General features: G+C 45.2%; 1 protein-coding gene across 5 annotated transcripts in view; it reads right to left on the reverse strand.

Annotated features, from left to right (window-relative positions):
* Positions 1-21,409, reverse strand: part of FRMD4A (FERM domain containing 4A) — a 367,728-nt gene that overhangs the window by 212,284 nt on the left and 134,035 nt on the right. The window contains exon 1 of one of the 5 annotated variants that reach the window (XM_036400307.1): positions 3,379-3,708. The exons of the other annotated variants lie outside the window; for them this stretch is intronic. Coding sequence (XP_036256200.1) covers positions 3,379-3,444 — 66 coding nt within the window. The 5' untranslated portion in view covers positions 3,445-3,708. Of the gene's footprint in view, positions 1-3,378; positions 3,709-21,409 lie in introns of those variants that run through there. 5 annotated transcript variants of the gene reach the window in all.

Raw genomic sequence — 21,409 nt, forward strand, 5'->3', positions numbered from 1 at the left:
AGCAGCACCAGCTGCTTCTCTGATAGCAGGATGACAACGTGGCCAGAACAGCCTGTCCTGGAAGGAAGTGGCAGCTCGTGCCATGTAGATACAAATCTCTGGTCTTCACAAAAAGAAAGAAAGAAAAATGTTTTAAAAAGTGTTCTCATGTAATACAAGCTTTCAGGAAGAAGTGTTTAACACATCTGCTGGCGAGGCTTGCCATCAGCCCTGCAAAACAGCTAAATCCACTCCAGGTGAGTTCCTGCAGGAGAATTTAGCTAAAAAGTTTGTCCAGAGAAAAGCTGGCCTGATCCTATAGTTTTTCTTCAGTCTGCATTACTGCAGAAGCCAAATTACATCAAGGTGTGTTAGTCTGAGCTGAGCTATGTCTCAGTTTTTGTTAGAAACTGGTGGTTGCTTCTCATTTGTTGTCTGCTGTAACCTTTTACACTGTGACAAAATGGGCTTTATAGTTTGGTACAAGCTATTAAAGTGAGCATTGTCAGGATCCACTGATCCAGGAATGGGTTACTGCCCCCAAGGTCCAAGAAGCATTAAAACTAAGTTTCTTTGGAAGGAAAAAAAGATAACTCAAGGCTCCACAGACCACAATTTCCCAATTTTGTAAGTAATCACCTGGTTTGGAGCAGTGGAGGGCACTGAAGAATTGGAAGAGGAGCATTACGGTGACAGATGGCTTCGCTCTTTCAGCAATAAACCTGACACAGATGAAGATGCATGGCTTGGAGGAGACTTCAAGATCATTCCCAGGAGGGTCCTGTTACTTCCCAGTCTGCCCACAGCCCATCCAGCCTGACCAGTCTGGCCCATGCTCCTCACCAACATACCCATCTTGCTGCAGCAAAACACTTGGTAGTGGATCCATGACCTTGCACAAATCTGGCTGCTAGAATGCTCTGTAACAGCCAGAGCCTGATGTTTTGCCCTTCTTTCATATTTACTTTTCTGTCTCCAGTATATCCAGAGGTTATTTTTAGCATTGCTAAATGAATAGTTGGTTGAAGATCAAACACAGCAGCAAGGCAAGGTGATGTATGAGTAAAGCCTGAAAAAGCTGTGCCTGATAGTGGTGATTCTGCACATGGCATTTGATCTAGATTATCCAAAATTCTTCCTGACTTAATTCCTAGGTAAGTTTTAGAAGAACCCAGCTAGCTGCAAACATAGTTGCTCGTAAGGGAAAACCTTTTTCCTTGATTTCCTTAGAGGCTAGATTGGATTCCCAGCCCTGAGGTGAGATGTGAAGCCTGGACATGCTGCCCCAGGCTGTGCAGATCTGTGGCACTGCTGCAGTGTGCCCTGCACAATGCTGCTCACACACCCCAGCTCCTCCAGAGCCAGCTGTGCCCAGGGGTGGCACAGCATGGCACTGCACTACATGTCCCTGCATCACAATTTCAGCTGTGACTGCGCTGTCCCAGCTGGGGGTGGTTCACTGGGTTTCTAGAACTACAAATTTGTAGTTCTAGAACAAAACTGGTTCAAAACACAACCTGAGAAGAGCTCCATTGGTTTCACAAACTGAGGTCATCTGCACCTCTGGAGAATTTGGCCCACATTTTATTTGGCCGACTCTCACCCTCATTGCAAAAGTCACCACACACCAAACCCACAAACTCATGAGGAGAGGCATCTGGATGGAATCAAGGCATGGACATATAAACAGACAATGGGACATGAAGAGCCAAGAAGATATGATTCCCTACTTCCCTGTCTTACTGGGCTGTGTGGTTCCCAGCAAGACAGGAGGCTTTTCATGCCCTTCAAACACAATCAGACACACAGAGGATTGGTCAGCTTCAGTCAACCCTGGCTTTCTAGATGTTGCCAGTCTCTGAGATTCTGCTTGGAGCTACCCTGTGACAAAGGGCTTTAAGCACCCGACTGTTCAATGACACCTGTGCCAGGAGAATCTCAGTCCTCCAGGTGCCAAACACCCAAGTCAGTGAAGCAACACTGAGCTATAAATAGACCAAGAGGAATTGTGGTGCCAAGTTTATCCTACAACATTTGCAAATACTCCAAAGACAGCATTGTCCCCTTCCCACACAGAATAACTTTCACAGTGTGCTGTGGTGGTGAGAGGAGGATGTTAACATCTTTGCTTGTCATAGGGACTGAAATCCTCAGGGATTTTCTCTGGGATTCACAGTGCTGAGAGCTGGGAAAAGGACTTGAACACAGAGCAGCAAATAATCATTGGGCTGATTCAGATATTACAGCCCAAAGAGTATTTCAGTATCTTGTGCCCTATGTAGAGGCTTTCACAGGACAGCCTCCAATAATGTTCATCTACCCCAATCTCAGCAGCCTGGGAAAGGGGTAAAGGCACTTTGCAAAGTACTGAGGGAAGATGCCAGCACAGAGAAACTTGAATCCATTTCACAGCACAGATGGACACCTCAATAACTGGACCACAGGCTAGAAATCTGGCAAGATCTCCTGTTTTTCACTTTTGTGGTTGATGCCTAAGATTCCTCATCACTAGACCCTGAAATTCGAAATATTCCATTTAAGGGATGCCAAAAACTCTTCTGAAAATTCAGAAGGTCACTCACCATCTTATTTCTTATAGCCTGAATTCAGAGAGTACAGATCACCTTGGCATGACTTTTTTCACAAAGACAAATGAACTGGCAATCCCTCACTATTACTTTCCATCCCCTCCCACCACAAAACCTTCCAAAACATGACCATCTCTGACCTTTAGGTGAAATCCATCAAGCTGTGTTGGAAAAGGCAAGAAATGCTTTGATATTTTTAAGAAACTCTAACATGAGATGATAAAGACAGATTCTTATCTCAGATGTGTAGAAGCAGATCAAACATTGCTTCACTGAGCTTTGATGATTCCAAGGAAGCAATCCCAGATTTACACGGGTTTAAAGTATTTGATACATCCAGGAGTCATAAACTGGATTCTCTTGAAAACACAACTGTTTTGCTTGTTCCTACATCTCTTACAAAATAACCCAAGAGTCAAAATTGTAATCTAATAACTGTCAAAATCCTAAAGTCAAGGACACTTGATGTTAATTTAAATCTCTGTCAATGCAATAGTTTTACGGAGATATTCCTCAAACTGACCAAATCTCTCCTCCTTTTCACATCACATTTGTAGATAATACACAAAACCAGTGCAAATCTGTCCTGTCTTGGATGCCACACTGTTCCAGTTTTGCATGTTATTGCTTGCAGGAGATGCCTAAACCAAAACATATTGTAGAGTTGGATTACACACAGTTTATCAGGAAATGCAAAGAAATTAAGTCAACACTTAATCCAAAGTAACACTTTGGATATGCCATAAAATTTGTATACTGTCTTCTGGATTATTGGCAACTCAATTTAAAAGGGAAATTGTGGCTTACTTACAAACACATCCATTAGTAGGTGCTCCAGCGTCACTTCAATATCCTCTAATTTAGCTGCTAAAGTCATTGTGAAGTCAAACAGAGCAAAGCTGTCAGAAGTCGCAATCCAAAGCGTCTGTGGCCAACTCTAGTTCTCAGACTGTCACAAATGAGTTTCTCACAGATAAGGAAAATCCAAGAAATCAAAAGTTAACATCAGAGTCCAGATGACGCCTGGACTCGGTGCCGGCTGCCGGCCCTGCTTCAGGGCTGAGGATCATTCCATGTGTGCAGGATGGGAGCAGAAGCTGCAGCGTGTGTGCTGCCTTCCTTTCAGAGCTCCCCAGCCAGAAGCATGGAGTTATATCTGGGAAACCACAACAGAGGGAGGGAGAGACACACACAGAAGGAGAGAGAGGGGAGGAATGGAATAAACTGCCTTTGACTATGACTGATATTTATAGGACTGCTTGTTTTTGACTCCAGTCCATTTCTCTGTTCATTTCTGACCTTTCACAAATGGCCCAGCACACTGGAGCACATTGTACAGGAGGGGCAGCGGGTCCCACAGAAGTTGGCTGTGACCAGTGCTGGGCCAATTCACACAAGCACTCCATCAATAGCTCTTTGTCACAGCATACCAGGCTCTGCGCTCCAGCAGTGACAGAGGAGAGCACAGACGTGTAAAAAACAAGGAAACAAAAGTTGTTTGGGCACTAATTCTTTCCTAAGAGTATTAATAGATCCCCTTACCCACTCCCCAAGGCGCTGGCGTGCAGTGGTGACTGCTGAGGTTATGTATGGAGGGGAATAACCCCAAAAAACACTGCAGGGTTTGACACTGCAAACACTGCTTCTGGCACATGCTCCCTCCACTCAACCCTTTCAGCTCTGCAGCATCCTCAACCCCTGAGCACTTCTCAGGACTAGACCCTTCCATTTGCTGTGTTTATGGAAAGTTTAAAGCATGAGCCCAAGTGCTTGATGTTCCTCCACACATCTGCTCCCACTTAATGGAGAAAAGGTTTCTGCTTGCTCAGCACTTTGTAGCTCTCACAGCTCCACATGGAGTGGGAAGGTATTGATGGACATGACCCAACCAAAGCAAAAACCCAGTGGAGGTTCCCTTCAAGGATTTTTCCATAATGTTAACTAGAACCAACTAGAAAGGAAACTGAGGCACAAAAAGGAGAAATACTGAAAGTCTTGATATGGCCAGGATGGGTGTCAAAGTCTTCTTGCATCATAGACAGTGCCAGGTTCATCAATGTGACTTTCATGATGTTCACATTGCCCAGCCAAATTATTTTTTATTTATTTGAAATGTACCCGCTTAGTTTGAAATCTGAGAGTGAAATCTTGTATGTGATGTATTCCAGACACTGGACAAAAAATATCCACGAGGCTGCTCTGAAGGCCTCAGAAACTGAAGACCAGCATTGTTTATAAAGGTGTGAGATGGATAGAGTTGATGGAGCTTAGAAAGACCCCTAGTCATAAATTCCAACGAAATATTCTCAGAGTTATAGCTGAAATCTCATTTTCAGACATGTACCCATTAGCATCTGAACAGGAGCTGCCTCTGATGGCCGAGTTTTACCAGACAACAACATGATGGACCATTTGGGACATGTTGTGATGGATGGTTTCAGCAGCAGAGAAGGACATGGTCATTCATTTTCCAGCTGGACCAACTCTCATTCACACATGGCCCTACATCAGATAATGGGTTGACTGCTCCAGAAATAAACCCAGCATGGGAAGCTTGTCTACTGCAAAAAAGCCTGTTAATCATTCACATGCTGCCCTTTCATTAAAGCTTTGACAAAGTGTCTGTCTTCACCAGAGTGAGTGGAGGGGTGTTTTAATGAGTGTGGATCAAGACAAAGAGGAATACATTGGAGGGGAGGTGGTGTAAATCCAGGGAATCAGGATGCAGTAAGGCAATGAGTGAGCTGGTGTGCAGTGCCCATCACAGACAGGATTTCACGTGTTCTGCTCTCTAGGAAGTATTTGCAGAAGATCTGATTGCTGGTAAGGTCTTCATCCTCTCCAGCATGTGTGGCAATTCAGATTCCAGGAATCTATGGTTTCTACACAGCCAGGCAGGGTGCAGGGACACCTGACTGGCCTTCTGCAGGTCCCTGGCCCCAGAGATCAGTGTTTGGGCTGTGTCAGAGGAGCCAGCAGTGCTCCAGCCAGACTGAATCATGCATTTGTCCACCTCTAACTGACCCAACTGCTGTCCAACCAGTCTGACCACAACAAGAAATTCACTGGAATCAAACATGTGATCTCTTCTGTCCTCCCCACCCCATTTATTGCACAAAGGCTAAGTGTTAAATACTGAAACACTAAATTAAAGATTCTTTTCTGTAGGCTCCCTCTGTGCAGTAGAGCAGGGCAAGCATGTCACTTGTGCCCCTTGACTGTCCCTGTAGCTGCATTGTGTTGGTTACAGAGATAAACAACAGGAGACATCTTCAGGGTCAGAATGCAGTGTCCATGTGACAGACTCTTTGACTCCAACACAGGCTCATTTTTGTCTTCACAAAGATGTATTTCAAGATTATTTCAAAACTGATGGAGAAAATAGTATCAGGCACAAGAAAATGGCTTAGGGGAACACATAATGCCTTTTCTGGTACCCACTCAAGAAACACCTGGCACTGAAAACACCACGTGCTCCACTGGCAATGGCAAGGAGGATGGATGAATTCCTGGGTTCTCACCCAGGCTCAGCTCTGCATGGCCTGGGATTCCCTTATTACAACAATATATACTGATACAGCAGGTCTTAGGCTCTTGCAGTTGCAATATTCAGCTGAGAAGTTCTCCTGCTGATCAATATTAACTGTCTGTAGAGATGGTCTGAAGTTTGGGTAAAAATGCTGTTGCTGGGAAAAGTTGCTTTGCTGAAAGTCCTGTGGAATTTTCCTGACTCCCAGAGTGCAGGGCATTTTGTACTCAAGGGTTTATCTCTTTCCTTTTTTTGTTCAAATTGCAATAAAATTTCAGATTCAAAGGAAAGCACAATGGGAAAAAAATGTAAATTATAGAAAATGTGCAGAAGAGAAAAAAGAATCATGATGTTCCACTGATGAATGAAGCAGTTAGTGTGGCTGTCGTAGAATTATACTGATGGTGAAAAAAAAGGGCACCAAAGTGTAGATTTCTACTTTTTCTTAAGCTAAAGTGTAGAAAGTTGTTTCACTCAACCCCTTGAAAAAGCAGATAGCAGAAATCAGAGTCACAAAATCAGATCAAAGCAGAAGTATTTCTTCAAACAAAAGCTCTGAATCTATCCCATTGGATCTCTTCAAGCTCTTGCTTCAACATTGCTTACCCCAAGTGACCTCTTTTTATGGAGATAGCCACTCAAAGAGTAAACAAGAAAGAATTTCTCTGAGTTCCCCAGGGATTTTTCCCAAAACCTCTATGCCTGTGCATTACAGGTGCGCACAGAAATGAGATCACATATGACAATGAGAAGCTCTAACCCGGTTAATTCTTTAACACAGTAGGTCCAAACATGATTCTTTATTAAATCATTATTTCCATCTTTTCTAATTTCTGAGAATGTATTACTTTGGCCTTTGCAAGCATGAGACCTCTTCTATTTAAAGCAGAGCATCCATCTGACAACACACCAGGGTATTTGTGCAGAACAGGATGTTCTTCTACACCCACATTTTCTCCTCACTTCCTTCCCAGTTTTCTTCGACCATTTGGGAATAAGATACCAGAAAAGAGCTCAAAAGGGGAGACTACTGTAGCATTTTTGCCAAAATGAGATTTCAGCAAAATATGCTGTTTTTCAAAAGCTGAAGTGTTATCTGGGGACATGCTGGGTCCCAGAATTGTTTTTTTTAGGAGAGTTCCAGGGGAGAAGGTGGTTGGTGGTGGTAGGAAAGAGCTGCCCTGCAAGCACAGGCTTACAAAGATAGGGGTGTAAATACAGAACAAAAAGTTAACTATGTAAGGCCAAAAGTTGACAAGAAAGGGTTAATGAGCTGATCTGAGTTTAATTAGTCCCAGAATGTTATGTTTGGGCCAGCCCAGCTTACAAAGTTGGGAGCTGAGGAGTCCAGAGAGGATGGGAAGGCTATTTGTCCATGAGGCAAAAAACATTCCTGGGTCATGGAGCCCACTTGGAAGGGCATCCTGGCTCTCCTCCTCTGCTCCAGCCAGGGGACCAAGGCTTCAGTCGTGAATCTGTGTGACAAATATGGGTAAAAGTGCCTTTGGGACAGTGCTTTTGTCATCCCACAGGTGCAGGATGGGCTCCAATTCAGCTGTGGCAAGTCAGGCTGTTCTTCTACACAACTGGCAGAGAACTTTTAGGAACTTTTGTACTTGAGATAATCCAAGTGAGGATTTGAAGAATCTTTTTGATCTCCTCCCCAGGTTTTTCTTTGCTTTCTCCTCTCAACAAAGAGTTGTTCTCTTTGGGGAAGGTGAAGAGGGACATCCCATACTCTTGGTAAACTTGGATGATAGAGAACCACCAGCTTCCAAAATCTTCCTTCCATCTCCAATTTCCCTTTCCACACAAAAACCCTGGACATAGGAACTGATCAAACTGACACCTCCAGGTTGGACTGTGGTAATTCACTGAACCTGGAGCTGAGTGTGAAGCCTATCAGGTTCCAGCTGGCCCAGGGCACAGCCATCTGCCCTCACCTTGGTTCATGGTGCTGTAATTCAGCCCATCCTGCAGTAGCTTTCAATGTCACCTGAAGTCCTTGGTGATAATTTTTCAGTGAATTAATTAAACTAGTGCTGCAGCAAAGGGTGGACATCAGCCTATGGCTCCACCTCAAATCTCTGATCCAGGATAAAATGCAACAGCCTCATCTGATGAAGGCATCCAGCTGTGATATATCTCCAGAGAAGGAACCTTGCAAACCTTGAGTTCATGCAGTCAAGGCAACGAGCAGGGAGATGATTTTGAGTTTTCTCCAGGGATCTGAGTCAGGACACACACTGCTCTACCTACTAACAGGCAGTCTGTGAAAGAGGGAGAGCAGTGAGGGAGCAGTTTCCAGGTGACACTGTGGGATTCAGGCTAGTGAGAACAAGGGCCTGCCGAAAGATATGATGAGACTAAGTAAATGAGCAATAAAACAGCTAATTAAATTTAATGTCGCCAAATGTGAAGTAATGTTCACGGCAGGAAAAATGTTCTGAACTTCACATATAAGATTATGGGCTCTGGACTCACTCAGGAGTAAGATATTTGGATTATAATAATTCTATGAAACATCAGTTCATTGCTCAGTAGTGGTTGAATAAGCAAATAAAATATTAACATTTACCAAGGGGCAAATAAAAGAGAATATTAATATGCCACTGAATCAAACCAGGGTTCACTTACATCTTGAATACTGTCTTTTGATCCTTTTATCTCCAGAAAAGACATAAAGATGGGGGGCAGGATTCAAGGAAGGGCAATGAAGATGATTAAATGTAAGAAAAATGGCTTCTATAAAGAAATTACTGAATAAGCAAAATGGACTCTTTGGTCTCAGGGGAGAAAATAAGGAGAAAGAGACTTACAGAATGATGGTAGTGACTTGGAAAGGGTAAAACATTCCTTTCCTTCAAGAGCATCTCCCCATCCTAACTGTGTGGGACAAGCCTGCAGGTACACAATGCACTGCCAGGCAAGGCTACAACACATCTGGGGCTGCTCCATGGGCCAGCTGAGATCCCACGTGTCTGTCAGTCCTCTCACTGGCAATGGGACTGAGGAGCCACTCTTCCATGCGAGGGGTTTGCCAGGCTGGGGCTGGCCCGTGCTCCCAGATGAAGAATGAGCGTGGGAGTCCCATTCCTGACCTCCTGCCCACAGTGGGACTGACACGGCTCCATAAGGGAGAGAAAAGTGCTGCTTCCACACGACAACAACACAAACGTTTTTATAAGGAAGTCTCCGGATGGGAGATGCCAGCAGCTCTGAGGTATTGCAGGGAAGAAAAGCAATGACCAGAGTCCTGGCAGGTTTAGCACCAAGGCTTGTCCCAACCCTTTTACAGCCTCTAACTGGGACATTCCTGTTTGCTTTATGAAGTGAGCTTAGAAGTCAGCAAAATAAAGTCCCAGATCATCCTGCCTCTGAGGAGTCCCAGGTGCTGCAGAGCACTCAGCTTTCAAGTTTAAAAAATGTGGCTATAATTTCTATTTTATTGTCACTATATTCAACCAACATCTCATCTTCTTCCTAGGCATAGCTGCTGCTGGCTGACTTTTTTCACTGTCCCCATTGCATTGCTTCTCATGGGTGGTCCCTCTCTCCTTGATGGCCTCCCACTGCTCTCTGTAGCTAAGGAATTGCCATATTTTCATGGTTTAACTGAGTGTCCTAAGAGCTACCCTTTGGCTAAAGGCATTTGTCTACTGTCCCTCTCACATGTGCTTTCATTTAAAGGCCACCCTGGGCAAGGGAAGGGAAACCTCAAGTTTTCTTTTTTCCAGACTTCCCCCAAGGCCAAAAAAGCCACCCGAGGATGAAGGAGCCATTTTGGCACAAATAAGCTGAGTGGGTGTTGCTTAGAGGGGTTTTGTCTCTTTCAAGTGGAGAGAGGGGGCTGTGGTCATGGAGAATGTGGAGAACATGAAGGAAGCAGTCTCCTAGTCTGGCTGTGTAGAAAAGACATTCTGTGCTGTTCTTGTGAGCCAGTGAAGGCTTCCTAAAGATAAGGAAAGCCCCGTATCTCTCTTGAGGAAGACACCAAGGTTGTCACCATGGCGATGTGATGAAGGAGAGAAAGTTAAAAGATATGGATTCTAGCTGGCTCACAGAGTGACGTGGCTCCTTGGTCACCTATTGAGAACTTTGTTTCTTTCTTATGACCAATGGGCAGTGAACGTGTCTGTTAAGTAAATGTAAATACCTTGCAAAACTATAAAAGCAACATGTTGCTATAATAAACTGCTCTTATGCACCTTTCTGATGGAGTCTTGGTGCTTTGCGCCGTGTCGCGCTCTCTAACGACGTGGCTGTGCACGCCCAAATCTGCCTGGCCTGGCATGGCAGCAACCTGCATCACATCCATCTGCCCAAATCTCAGCAATAGAAATGCATCTTTTAAATGCTGTTGATAAACCCTGCCCTTTTCTATCCCACTTCCCACAGTTCAATGGCGCACTGACTTCTTCCCTTGCTTTCCTAAAGCATCATCCATTGGTCTCCTGGGGTCTGCCATGTCTCAGGGTGACCTGCTGGGCAGGGCTGCTGCAGTGACACCATTTCCCTGGGAGATGGCTGAGCCATGCACACTCCAGAGATGTCCAGATGCCACTGAGCCACATGAGCCCATTGTTTAGCTCACCACGAGGGATCCCACTTCAGCTTCCCTCCTTGATGTAGCAAATCAGCTGCATTATTAAAATGATTAAAAATAGACTGAGCTTGCCTGAGACTGCATCTATAATGGATCAATTGCTTTTTATACATTTTTTGGCTCCCTACAGTGCTGCTTTGTCATGTCGCTTTCGCTTGGTGGGTGAGATCTTGAAATAATAGGCACATTCAGGGGATATAAATATAGCTGTTTATTGCCTTAAACTGGGTCTGCAAACAAATCACAGTCCCAGCTTCAGGTATTTGGAAATTAAAACTTCCTCTCTGTCCCTTCCCTTCTGGACTGGAGTCAAACACTGCACTTAGCATCTTGGCAGCTGCTTTATCTTACTTTATCTAAAGCTATAGGCACTAGTTCTGCTGCACAAAATTCAAACCCTCATAGGCTGTTGATTTAAGAAGCCCTTGATGCTAGTCTGGGTTTGATTCCAGTAAGAAATAATGTGGAGTCCCCATTGAAAGGCTGCAGCACAGTGAAATAAAAATAAATGCACTGCATTGTGTAGCTTAACGGGGTGCTAATTTCTTGGGAGCGCATAAATAGGAGGCACAGAGCACATCTGTTTGCTGGCGTTGGGTTGGGAAAGTGCAGGGGAAATTTGGAGCTCTGTCACAGGGACAGGCTGAACTTTGTTCCCATGTCTCACAGAACTGCACAAAGTCTCCTCTGTAGAATTGCCAGTTAATTAAAAATGATATTTATGGTACCCTGGAGATGCACGCTTATAATTCTGCTTTTAGCATTTCTACAAAGTCTGGCACAGCAAGAGAGCTGGGGCCCTGGCCATGCAAGCAGCCACTCCTGTTGTGGCTGGAGTCCTCACAGAGGGGCTTTGGGCTGCCAAGGCATTTCCATCCCACTGTGTTTGCTGATGGGTTTTATCAGCCATCAGTGAACGTGGGACACCCCTCCACCTGAGGCTGAGCTTCCTGGGTGAGCTGGAAGCAGCAGTGAATCCCCTGCCTGTGGCAGGTACCCTGCTCTCAGTCACAAGTGCCACTCACAGTGAGATGCACAGAGGCACAGAGCAACCCCAGCATCCAGAAGTACCAAAATAATAATCTGTGCTCAAACCACTGAACTCCCATCACCTTGCCTCCTTCCTCCTCAAGCTCACATCCACACTGCTCACAGAAATTATCCTCAGGCACTTCCAGGGTATTTCCCTGGCACTCTTTGTACAGGCAAGCATTTAGAAACACTTGCAGTGTTTCCTGCTATGTGACACATGGGCTTTTGGAGAGCAGTTAGATGACTCAAGGAGAAGCAATGTCCTGGAACTCCAAACATGCACAGGATACAATAATGCTGTAGAGGTGATGGAGGACAGAGGGAGCAGGGAGATCTTCAGAGATTTTAACCCCCCCTGTAAAGGACACTGCAGAATCAGTGAGAGAGAGAGGTTTCTCTAGAGGCAGACTGGAGCAGAAACCTGTGCCTCTGCTGACCACAGATGGGGATTAGGGAAGATGTTTTTTCAACCTGCTCTCAGCTGACTACTCTCAGAGGTCCTGGGGCCTCTTCTTGCCCTTCTAGACTGAATTTGAAGAGACTTAATGCAATGAAGCATTTCACATGGACAGAGGATGTCCCAGAGCACTTCATCCCACAGAGCAGAAATCCCTACCTCCCCATCTCATGCTATCCCCCTCCCTTCCCCATCTTCAGAAATTTCATCTTCAGAAAACTCCTGCAGAAGTCCATAATGAAGCTTTAGCCCACCATCCCAGCCCTCCACACCCCCTGGCACCACCCTGGTGCCAGCAGCTCACCTTTGGCAGGGGGGTGCAGACCCTGAGCTCGGCCGGCACCCGCGGCGGGGCTCTGCAGAGCCGCGGCAGCTTGTGCCTCATCCGCGCGTATTTTTTCATATCCTTTTTTTTGGTAAAGATAAAGCTCCTCTTATGGTGTCTATCCAGCTTCAGGCAGCATGTACTGATAGCTGTTAATTTGTCCTAAAGGCTGGACACTGAGAGTGTGCTGCAGTGAGTTGTTAGAAGCTTGCTAAGAACAAGTTTCTGTAGTTGAATATTTAGCTGTTGCTATATGCATAAAGGTTCTATGCTGATGTCACTGAAAACAATAATAAAAATCTCATTAACATTTTATTACCAAGCCCTTCCCTCTATTCCTTTTTACACACTGCCAGTCAGTTCAAAAAGGATGGCGTTTGCTGATGGAAAAAAAAGATGATGAAAGCTAGAGAAACTCCTTGACACACTGCTTTTGGCTTTATGTATTTCACTTTGAATTAGGATGCCAAACCAGGAGAATGACACTGCAGACTTCTGAGGAATTAAAAAAACATGAATTAAACCTCAGCATGATTTTATTTGCCAGAAGAAAAAAAAAAATCCTCCAACTATGGAACCCAAAGAATAAAATGCTGTTTTGGCTGTTTCTTAGTGGCTCCTCGTTTTGTTTTTTGTACTTCATTGTACTTTAATGCTCCTCCCCAGGACAATGAAATGTAAAAAATCTTTTTTATGACTAAGTCTGTTGAGGCCAGATAATCTCTTGGTTGAAGGAGTCAAGGCTTTAGGAAGGGTCCAGGGAGTGAGAATCTCAGAGGGATACCATTCTCTGTGACCTGACATCCAGTTCCCCCCAGGTTCATTTCACCCTCAGTGATCTCCCTGCAGAGGGGATGTCTTGGTTTGTGTGCCCAAACCCCACCAACATTCAACTGCAAGTAAGGCTGGAAAGCATGGCAGAAAGCACCAATGCATTGCCAGTGCTCCCACACAACCAAAAGATTTCCCAGCTGGTTCCAGGGAGCAGGCTGGAAGACAAACCAGGTAAGGGTGAAACACCTGACAATATGACTGGGAGAAATGACTTTCCAATCTCAAATCTGGAGTGTGGCTCACCTCTGAAGGTGCAATCAGCTCACACAAACTGGGCACTGGGGACACTGCAGCACCTCAATCAGTGCCACTGCTGTCTTACATCCTGTCCCTACCCCAGCACGACCCCAAAGTGGGCTGACCCCCAGGGCCAAGTGGCTGACCAAAGAGGAATGGAGTTCTCCCTCACTCTCCCAGAAATTAAAGCCTGGCTTAGCATGACATAAAAATAGCTTGAAGAGGCCATGGTCTCATCTATCACAATGCTTTTCCTCAGCCATGGAACAGAGATGACAAATCTGTCACTGATTACACTCCCTTACATTCTTGCAAGATTTCCTGTTGCCTGCAGAGTCTTTGCTCTGGTTTTTGAAGGATTTTAGGTAAAACAGCAAACAGCTCTGCCAGCAGCAGCCTGGTGCTCTGATCCATTCCTAGCTCTGCCCTTTGGATGTACAAAGGTGTAGGAGATGGAGAAATCACTACTTTTCTGCATCATGAGGGCATTTATCAGGAAAATACCTGTTAAAAGTATCTGGTACCTATTGCAATTCTGTGATGGCCCCAACAAGGGGAGAGAATGATACATCTGACTCCATGGATATCAGAAGGCTAATTATTTATATTATATTATATTATATTATATTATATTATATTATATTATATTATATTATATTATATTATTCTATATTACATCTAAACTGAATCTACCAAGCACTCAACTGCCCTCATCTCATGACTGTCACCCAACAGTCCCAACACACACACACACACACACACACACACACACCTGGCCCTGATAGGCCAAGGAAACAAAACACCATCACTTTGGGTAAACAATCTCCACATTGCACTCTACTTTGGCACAAACACAGGCACAGCAAATGATAAGAATTGTTTTTCTTTCTCTGAGGTTCAGAGAATGTGAAATCCAGAAATATTCTTGGGAAGAATTGTGCCTTGCTTTTCTCTGTGAAGAGAAATGTGGGGCTACAGGTACCTGCTCCCTGCACTCCTTAGCAGGATCCTTTCTGCCAAAACAAGCTCTGGTACATAAAACAGTGGGACCCAGACCCTGTGCATCAGTGGGTGCCTGGCTGGGGATGTGGTGCTGGGAGAGCAGAGCAGAGATGAACCCAGAGATACCAAAACAGCCCTAGGAAACCAAAGGGGACTGCAATGGCTGCATGCATGGGTGAACTTGCAGTAGTAACACAAGTCAACTCCCACCTCTGAAGAGCATCTGTGAAGCAGGACTGCCTGAAAACCACCCACGACAGAGCTGGAAAGAAAAACAGTTGCAGAGAATTCATTGCTTATGGTACAGGAGCCTCACAATCCTTAACAAACTTGCTTCCTGTGAATGAAAAAGACAAAAACCTCCTGTCTGCCACTTCTTTCTCCTTCTCCCTCTTTCAAGCAGCCTTTTGGAGCTCAGCAGGTTGCATGTCACATGTTTCTCAGCAGCTTTCTGCCTGCCTTTCCCCTGTTTCCCACGTGAAGCAGCGCTCAGCCATCCCCGAAGGCTCCCACCGAGGCTTTCTGCCCCAGAGCCCTGTGCCCAGAGCTGCTCACTCTGCCTCTGTCTCTCCCAAAGTCAGCCAGAGCCTGAGAAAAGCCTGTGCTCTCCTCAGTGAGTTCAAGAGGGGACACACAGAAAATGCTCCCAGGGATGCTGGAGATGAAGCTAATGGTCGCTGCGGGGAGTGACAGGTTTGCTCTTGTGGGATGCTCTGACAGAGCCATCAGGAGGCACTTAAAGCCCTGAGATCTCTGAGAGAGAACCCCTGTCCTTCCTCTGTGTTTAAGCTGCTCTGAATTGCCTAGTTAATGCAAGAGAAAAAAAAAAAAGGAAGGTAATGGGCCTCTTTAGAGGGGTTTTAGGCACTTAGTGGGAAGCAGGAAGCCAGGGCCTGTATAATTAAATTGCTAATCTCTCACCAGATCTGGCAGGCTACATACTCTTGTTAAAAACAGGTTTAAGCCCCACAGCAATTTTTGTTTCAACTCTGGGTACAAGCCAGCTGCTTAATTCCTTCAGCCCCAAAATGCTTCTAACCCTGTCCTTCCTTAGAGCACTGTGCTCTAGCAAAGCCCAGACACCAGACAGGCTTCAAGATGACCCTCCTCCTCTTTTAAAAAAATATCAATACTAAGGTGAAGGTGGTTATGTTCTTTGCTGAGGCACAGTCCCTCCTGAGGCTTCTCTCTATGTGAATGTGCATTCATTATTTTTCTTTTTCCGTATCTAAGAAGTCACATTAGGGACCCCATTGACCCCAGAAGTGCATTCCCTGGGTGTGAGGTGCCACATGAACACCCACAGAAGGGTTTTCTGGGTGTCTCTGTAGCTTTGCACACTTTATATCCTATAAAATAAGTCCCAAATGTCCTTCTGGCCTAGTCTGAAGAAATGGAGAAGGTTTGGGTGGCACTGGGACAATGTTGGAGCTGTAACATCTTCCTCACTGATGCATCCCTTCTCTCCCAGCAACCATATCAAACAAGCAGACAGACAGACAGCTCTGGCAGACTGCTCCTGTACTGCTGAGGAAAACAGGCAGGTGCAGAGGTATCAGATGGGCTCATTCATCACCTTAAGGAAAGCCACCAAAACAAAAAGGAAGTATCCCCATCCTTTCCACCATCCTGGCCATGTACTTCAGTCATTCCCTGCGTCCATGCCTGGAGGTCAGGGGGCAGAGGGTGTCCTGAGGAGCACAGTGTCACTCACAGCCACCAACATCCAACTGCAAGTAAGGCTGGAAAGCATGGCAGAAGGCACCAATGCATTGCCAGTGCTCCCACACAACCAAAAGATTTCCCAGCTGGTTCCAGGGAGCAGGCTGGAAGACAAACCAGGGAAGGGTGAAACACCTTGAGAGCAGCTCCCTTGAGAGCAGCTTGGCTCTGGTGAGCCTTCATTAGGAGGAAGCAAGCAGCAGTGGCATGAGGGCAAGGGGAAAAATCATCCAGGAGGGAAAATCAGCCTGGAAATCAGCTGTTCATCACTGTCTCTGGGGGATGTGCCCAGAGTTACAGAGGGCCATGTGGCCACTGTCACTGATGGGCATGGCAGGGAAAGGGCTCTGATCTTGGAGAGGGGAAGATTGGCAGCATGGGGTGCTTGGAGATCTCTAAAGATTAAAAAGCACACAGCACAGAGATGCCACATGCACTAAAAAGCAAGAGGAAAACACTCAAAGAAGCAGCCTAATGGCTGGGACCACATGCCTGGGGATCCCTGCTGCTCTGGGATTGTATGGAAAAGCCTGCCACACCACTTGAGCAATCAGCTGAAGTGTGTGAAAACACCACTTGACATCTGTGCAGGATGGTTGGGGTTGTGGTAAAACTGCTTCTCCTTTCTGGAAGGTGCATGGGACCCTCCAAGGGTAGGATTTGGGCTGGATTTCACCAGCACATCTGAACTTCTGGATTTCGCCAGATTATCTGAACTGATCCTGGACCTGGATGGTGGAAAGCTCAAGGAGCATTTAACCACAAGGGAAGAAGGTCTGTTTGTTCTTTGAAACATCTTTCTGATGTTTGCAGGCATTAAAATATATGTTCCACTTCATTTCAAAATGATATCTTGGTGTGCTCTGACTCAAGCATCAAGGACATGCAAATTTTATTTATGCCACTGCAGCAGTCACCTGTCACTGGTTAAAGCATCATTGGATATTTCTGCTTTTCCCTCAAGAAAGGAGATGCACTGCAAGAGCAGAAGTTATCATGGCTTAACAGATTGCTAGTCACCAGCTTGAAGATGTTTTTATGCTTCCAGCACATTATAATAGAAAGCATATTAATTTGAACTAGCAGTAATAAGTAGCTAATCTATGATAATTCAGTCACTTGCAAGCATCTGCATAGCCTTGGTTTCTGTGATTACTCTCACTGGGTTGAGGGAATGGAGAGACATTCACATACAAGGAACACTTCCCTTTGTAGATCACCTAGAAAAAGATTTTTATGATGTTTTCAAACACACCTATTGAACAAAAAGAAGGTTCATAATTTTAGGATGACTGGCTAATTCTGACAAACTTGTGGTGGGGTGGTTTCTATGACCAATGACAGAATTTTTTTTCCTGAAACAAGAGAGAAATCAGTGCTCAGCAAATGGAGGAGGACAGCAGCAGAAATCCTGAATTAGGCTCTCCCACCTCCCCAGGTCAGTCTGCCACTTGCTTCTCATCTATTGCAATTCATCAATTTTTCTTGTTCTGCCTTTTCCATGTGTTTTCTCCCCAGTCTGGAAAAGGTTTTGGTTTTCCTTCTAGTGTGAAAAATGAATAGGGATGGGGAAAGGCAGCATGCAGGATTGCTGAAGAAAGGTGAAATTCACCTTCTGAGAAGAACACCTGAGCACAGCTGAACGAGAAGCACACCCAGACTTTGATGTGGTTGCCAACCCTTGGTTATTTTGACTCTCTCATTTACATTTGGACTGATCATGATAAACGTGGAGAATCTACATTTCTCTAGGGCCTCTCTGGGAGCTGGGACTAAGCACATCATGGACTGAGGTCTGAATGCATTGCAGTGGCTTCTGATCCACACAACCTTTAAGAAAAAAACCCCAAGATCTGGGGCTTCTCCTAAAAGATTTGCAGACTTTTTTTTGGTCTGTGAATCCCAGAGAAGCAGCATTTGTGTGTCCTAAAGACAGTATATTTGAACAGGTCTGTCATTACTCCTGCCTCATACATTTCCTCCACAGAGGCAGCTGAGTACAGCTCTGCCCATCCCATTCCCTGTCAGTCCTGGCACTGGGCACAGTCCAGTGCCTGCTGTGTGCCATATCAAAGGTATCTGTACTTTGGTTTTGGGCAAGGGGAATGTCTCCTCAGTGACTGATGCAGCAACCCACACTAAGCTTTAATCACAGGCTCCCTGCACAGGTAGGGAGCAATTTCTTGTACAGTGGGATTCAATGGATAAGGAGTGTTCAGGCTGGGAAGGATGACAAAGGGGAGATAGGATCAAAGTGGATAAAATCATGAAGGGGAAAGAGATGGTGAGTAGAGAAGGATAATTTATTTTTTTAGTCATTCTATACGATTACACCAGGCCAAAGAACTGTGCACTGACATGGTGAGGCTGCAGATTCAGAACAAGAGAACTCTCTTATTTGAATAGCTTGTGGTAAAAGTAGGGACAGTGTCCCACAGGAAATTCCATAAAGGATTGTTAAACCTGGTGAAGTCAGGCAGTGGCTGGATTGGTGACTCCTGGGCAGTGGGAGGATGTTCAGTGGAAGCATCTCTCCAGCCTTGCCTTGTTTTACACTTCTCCCAGGAGTTTGTGGCTGGCTGCTGTTTGTTTGGGGCAGATGGACCTTGCGTTGAGCTAGCAAAGCTGTGCTGTTATCTCGCAGGTCCTGTTATCTCACAGGGGGTCCTCCCAGGTGTGATTCAGCTCAGGATTGTGCTGCAGCTTTGCCTCCCCTCCCTCCCACACCCTGCCTGGCCTGCGGAGAAGCTCAGGGACAGCACAGCCTGTTTAATCACGTGTCTTAAACACCTGAAGTTGTTTAGGTAAAACGTCCCCATTTCTAGGTATGATTTGCAAAAACCAATAGCAAGTGAGGTGTCTAAACCCCACTGCTTTTAAGAAGGCTTAGGTGTGCCTAATCTGCTTAGATGTTTTTAATAATCTCTGCAGGTATCACCATGAAACTGTGAAAATCAGGTCTAGATTGATTTCTTCCCTTTTATCTTCTGAGGTTCAGGTAATACTTGGAAAATGCCTTGTGACCCATTGATAGAAGCTATAGTTCCTCCACAATTTGCAATCCTTATTAATGAGGCTTTTCAAGTGTTAGATTGCCTGGAAAAGACATGCTTTATCTGTTTGCAAGAAGTATTTCAGCAAGTTTTCTTCCCACATGTTACAGGCAGGGAATTTTGTGCAGCAAGAGCCACTGGTGCTGCCTCCATCCATCTCTGACCTCTCAGGCTGATTTTTATGCCTCTTACCTGCCTTGCCTTGCACAAGCAAGTTGAGAAAAGGGAAGCTTTCAAGCTTGGCTGGGCAGATTGCACATAACCATGCCAAGCTCCAAACAGAACCAAAGTGCTGGGGACATAAATCAGGTCTGTAACATGAGGCTGCTGGAGGAGAACTCTTATTTTATGTACTCGACCTGTGTGCAGGGTTCATTTCAGCATGACCCTGGTGTAACTGGCTTTATCAGCTGTAAAGACAAGCTCACCAGCTGCACATTATGTTCACACTCCAAAGCCATTGGAGAAAGCAAGCAAAGCCCCAGAGCAGGCCTGTGGGAACAGAATAAAAAAAAAAAACAAACCCTTTTAAATTATTGCTTTCCCTGCTATAAAACAGAAAGGATTTATCTGGGGTGGATATAAAATAAAACAATTCATTTCAAAGTAAAGAAATAAAATCAAGCTGAAGTCTGAGATGGAGTGGTTTTTTTATGTTTTAAATTTTTCACGTTGAAATGCTAAAATGAACCTTCTCTGGTTTGTCAAGAAAAATGGGGTTCCCCTTTTTATAGCAGAATGCATTAGCTGAATTCAGCCCAAGTCTGTGAATAGTTTCAGTCAGCCTGAACAGCATTTATTAGCAAATAAACTATCCACCTGAAAAATGTTATCTAGTTCTACCCCAAGTGTTCTTCCCATTGCTTAAAAATGCCCTATTTTTAGACAAAGCTATTGTTGAGTGTAGATTTAAGCTGTTGTGTTCATTGTCTGGCACAGTATCTCCTTGGGAAAGCAAACCAATTAAGCTATTCCATTTTGCAGCCTCAGTGCCTGTTTGTGCAGTTGCTCTGTCTTCTAAGGAACCACAGTCCTACAGCTTTGACAGATATGACTGCAATCCTTGTAAGCAAATATTCTGTTCTCAGTAGCTTTGAGGTATGAAATGGTCACAAAACTGCTTAGGAAGGCAGGAATAGCCAAGATCAATGGAGCATCATGTAGGCAGGTCTCTGCCAGCCCCTGTACCTAAAGCTCCCCCCCCAAAAAAAAACCTGCCAGGCAGTAAAATAAAAGAAAAATAAAATTGTTCCTTGAACAGGGGTGGATACTTTCCATCATTTTGAGGATTGTCTAGGGGTCCAATTGCTTGCTTTGGCATTTGATGTTTTCTGTCTTTTGGTGAAATAGGTACAGCACAGATAAAATGAGTCCCACCTGCCTTGCCAAGGTGACTCAGCCTTCTGTTGCAGGAGGCAAAAGCCTGTGCAATGTTTGCTCTGAGGCTGGTGGAAGCAGGGCTGGAGGGGCACTTCTCACTGTGACAGGCACTGAGCACTGCTGCAGGCTGCCCAGGGGAGTTGTGGAGTCTCCATCCTTGGAGATACTCAAAACCCACCTGGACATGGCAAGCTGCTGTATGGAGGTGACCCTGCACTGATCAGGTGGTTGGATGGGATGATCTCCAAAGGTCTTTTCCAGCCTCAAATGATTTTGTGATGTGAGCTCGTGTCCTGACTAATTCTGGCACTGTGCTCTGTGGCCCTGCTACCTCCAGTGCAGGTCCCGGGTGACGTGTGCAGGTTGTGTAACAAATCCCTGCTCACAGAGCTGCTCCTAACCTCACAGGGCCGGCACCTTTTCCTTTAACAGCCAACAGGCTCAATCTATTGATTTATTTTATATTTATTATGCCAAGCAGGCAAAAATTCACTGGCCGGTTTCACTGAGTCACTGCTAGGCAGAGGTTCACCCAGGTTCACCCAGGTTCATCCAGGTTCATCCAGGTTCATCCAGGTTCATCCAGCTTCACAGCTGCCTTGTGCCCCTGGGTGACCAAAATTTGCCTTCTTACCTGCATCTGCTGGCTGGTACTAACTCAGAGA

The sequence above is a fragment of the Molothrus ater genome, chromosome 5, assembly GCF_012460135.2.
Source record: "Molothrus ater isolate BHLD 08-10-18 breed brown headed cowbird chromosome 5, BPBGC_Mater_1.1, whole genome shotgun sequence".
NCBI lineage: Eukaryota > Metazoa > Chordata > Aves > Passeriformes > Icteridae > Molothrus > Molothrus ater.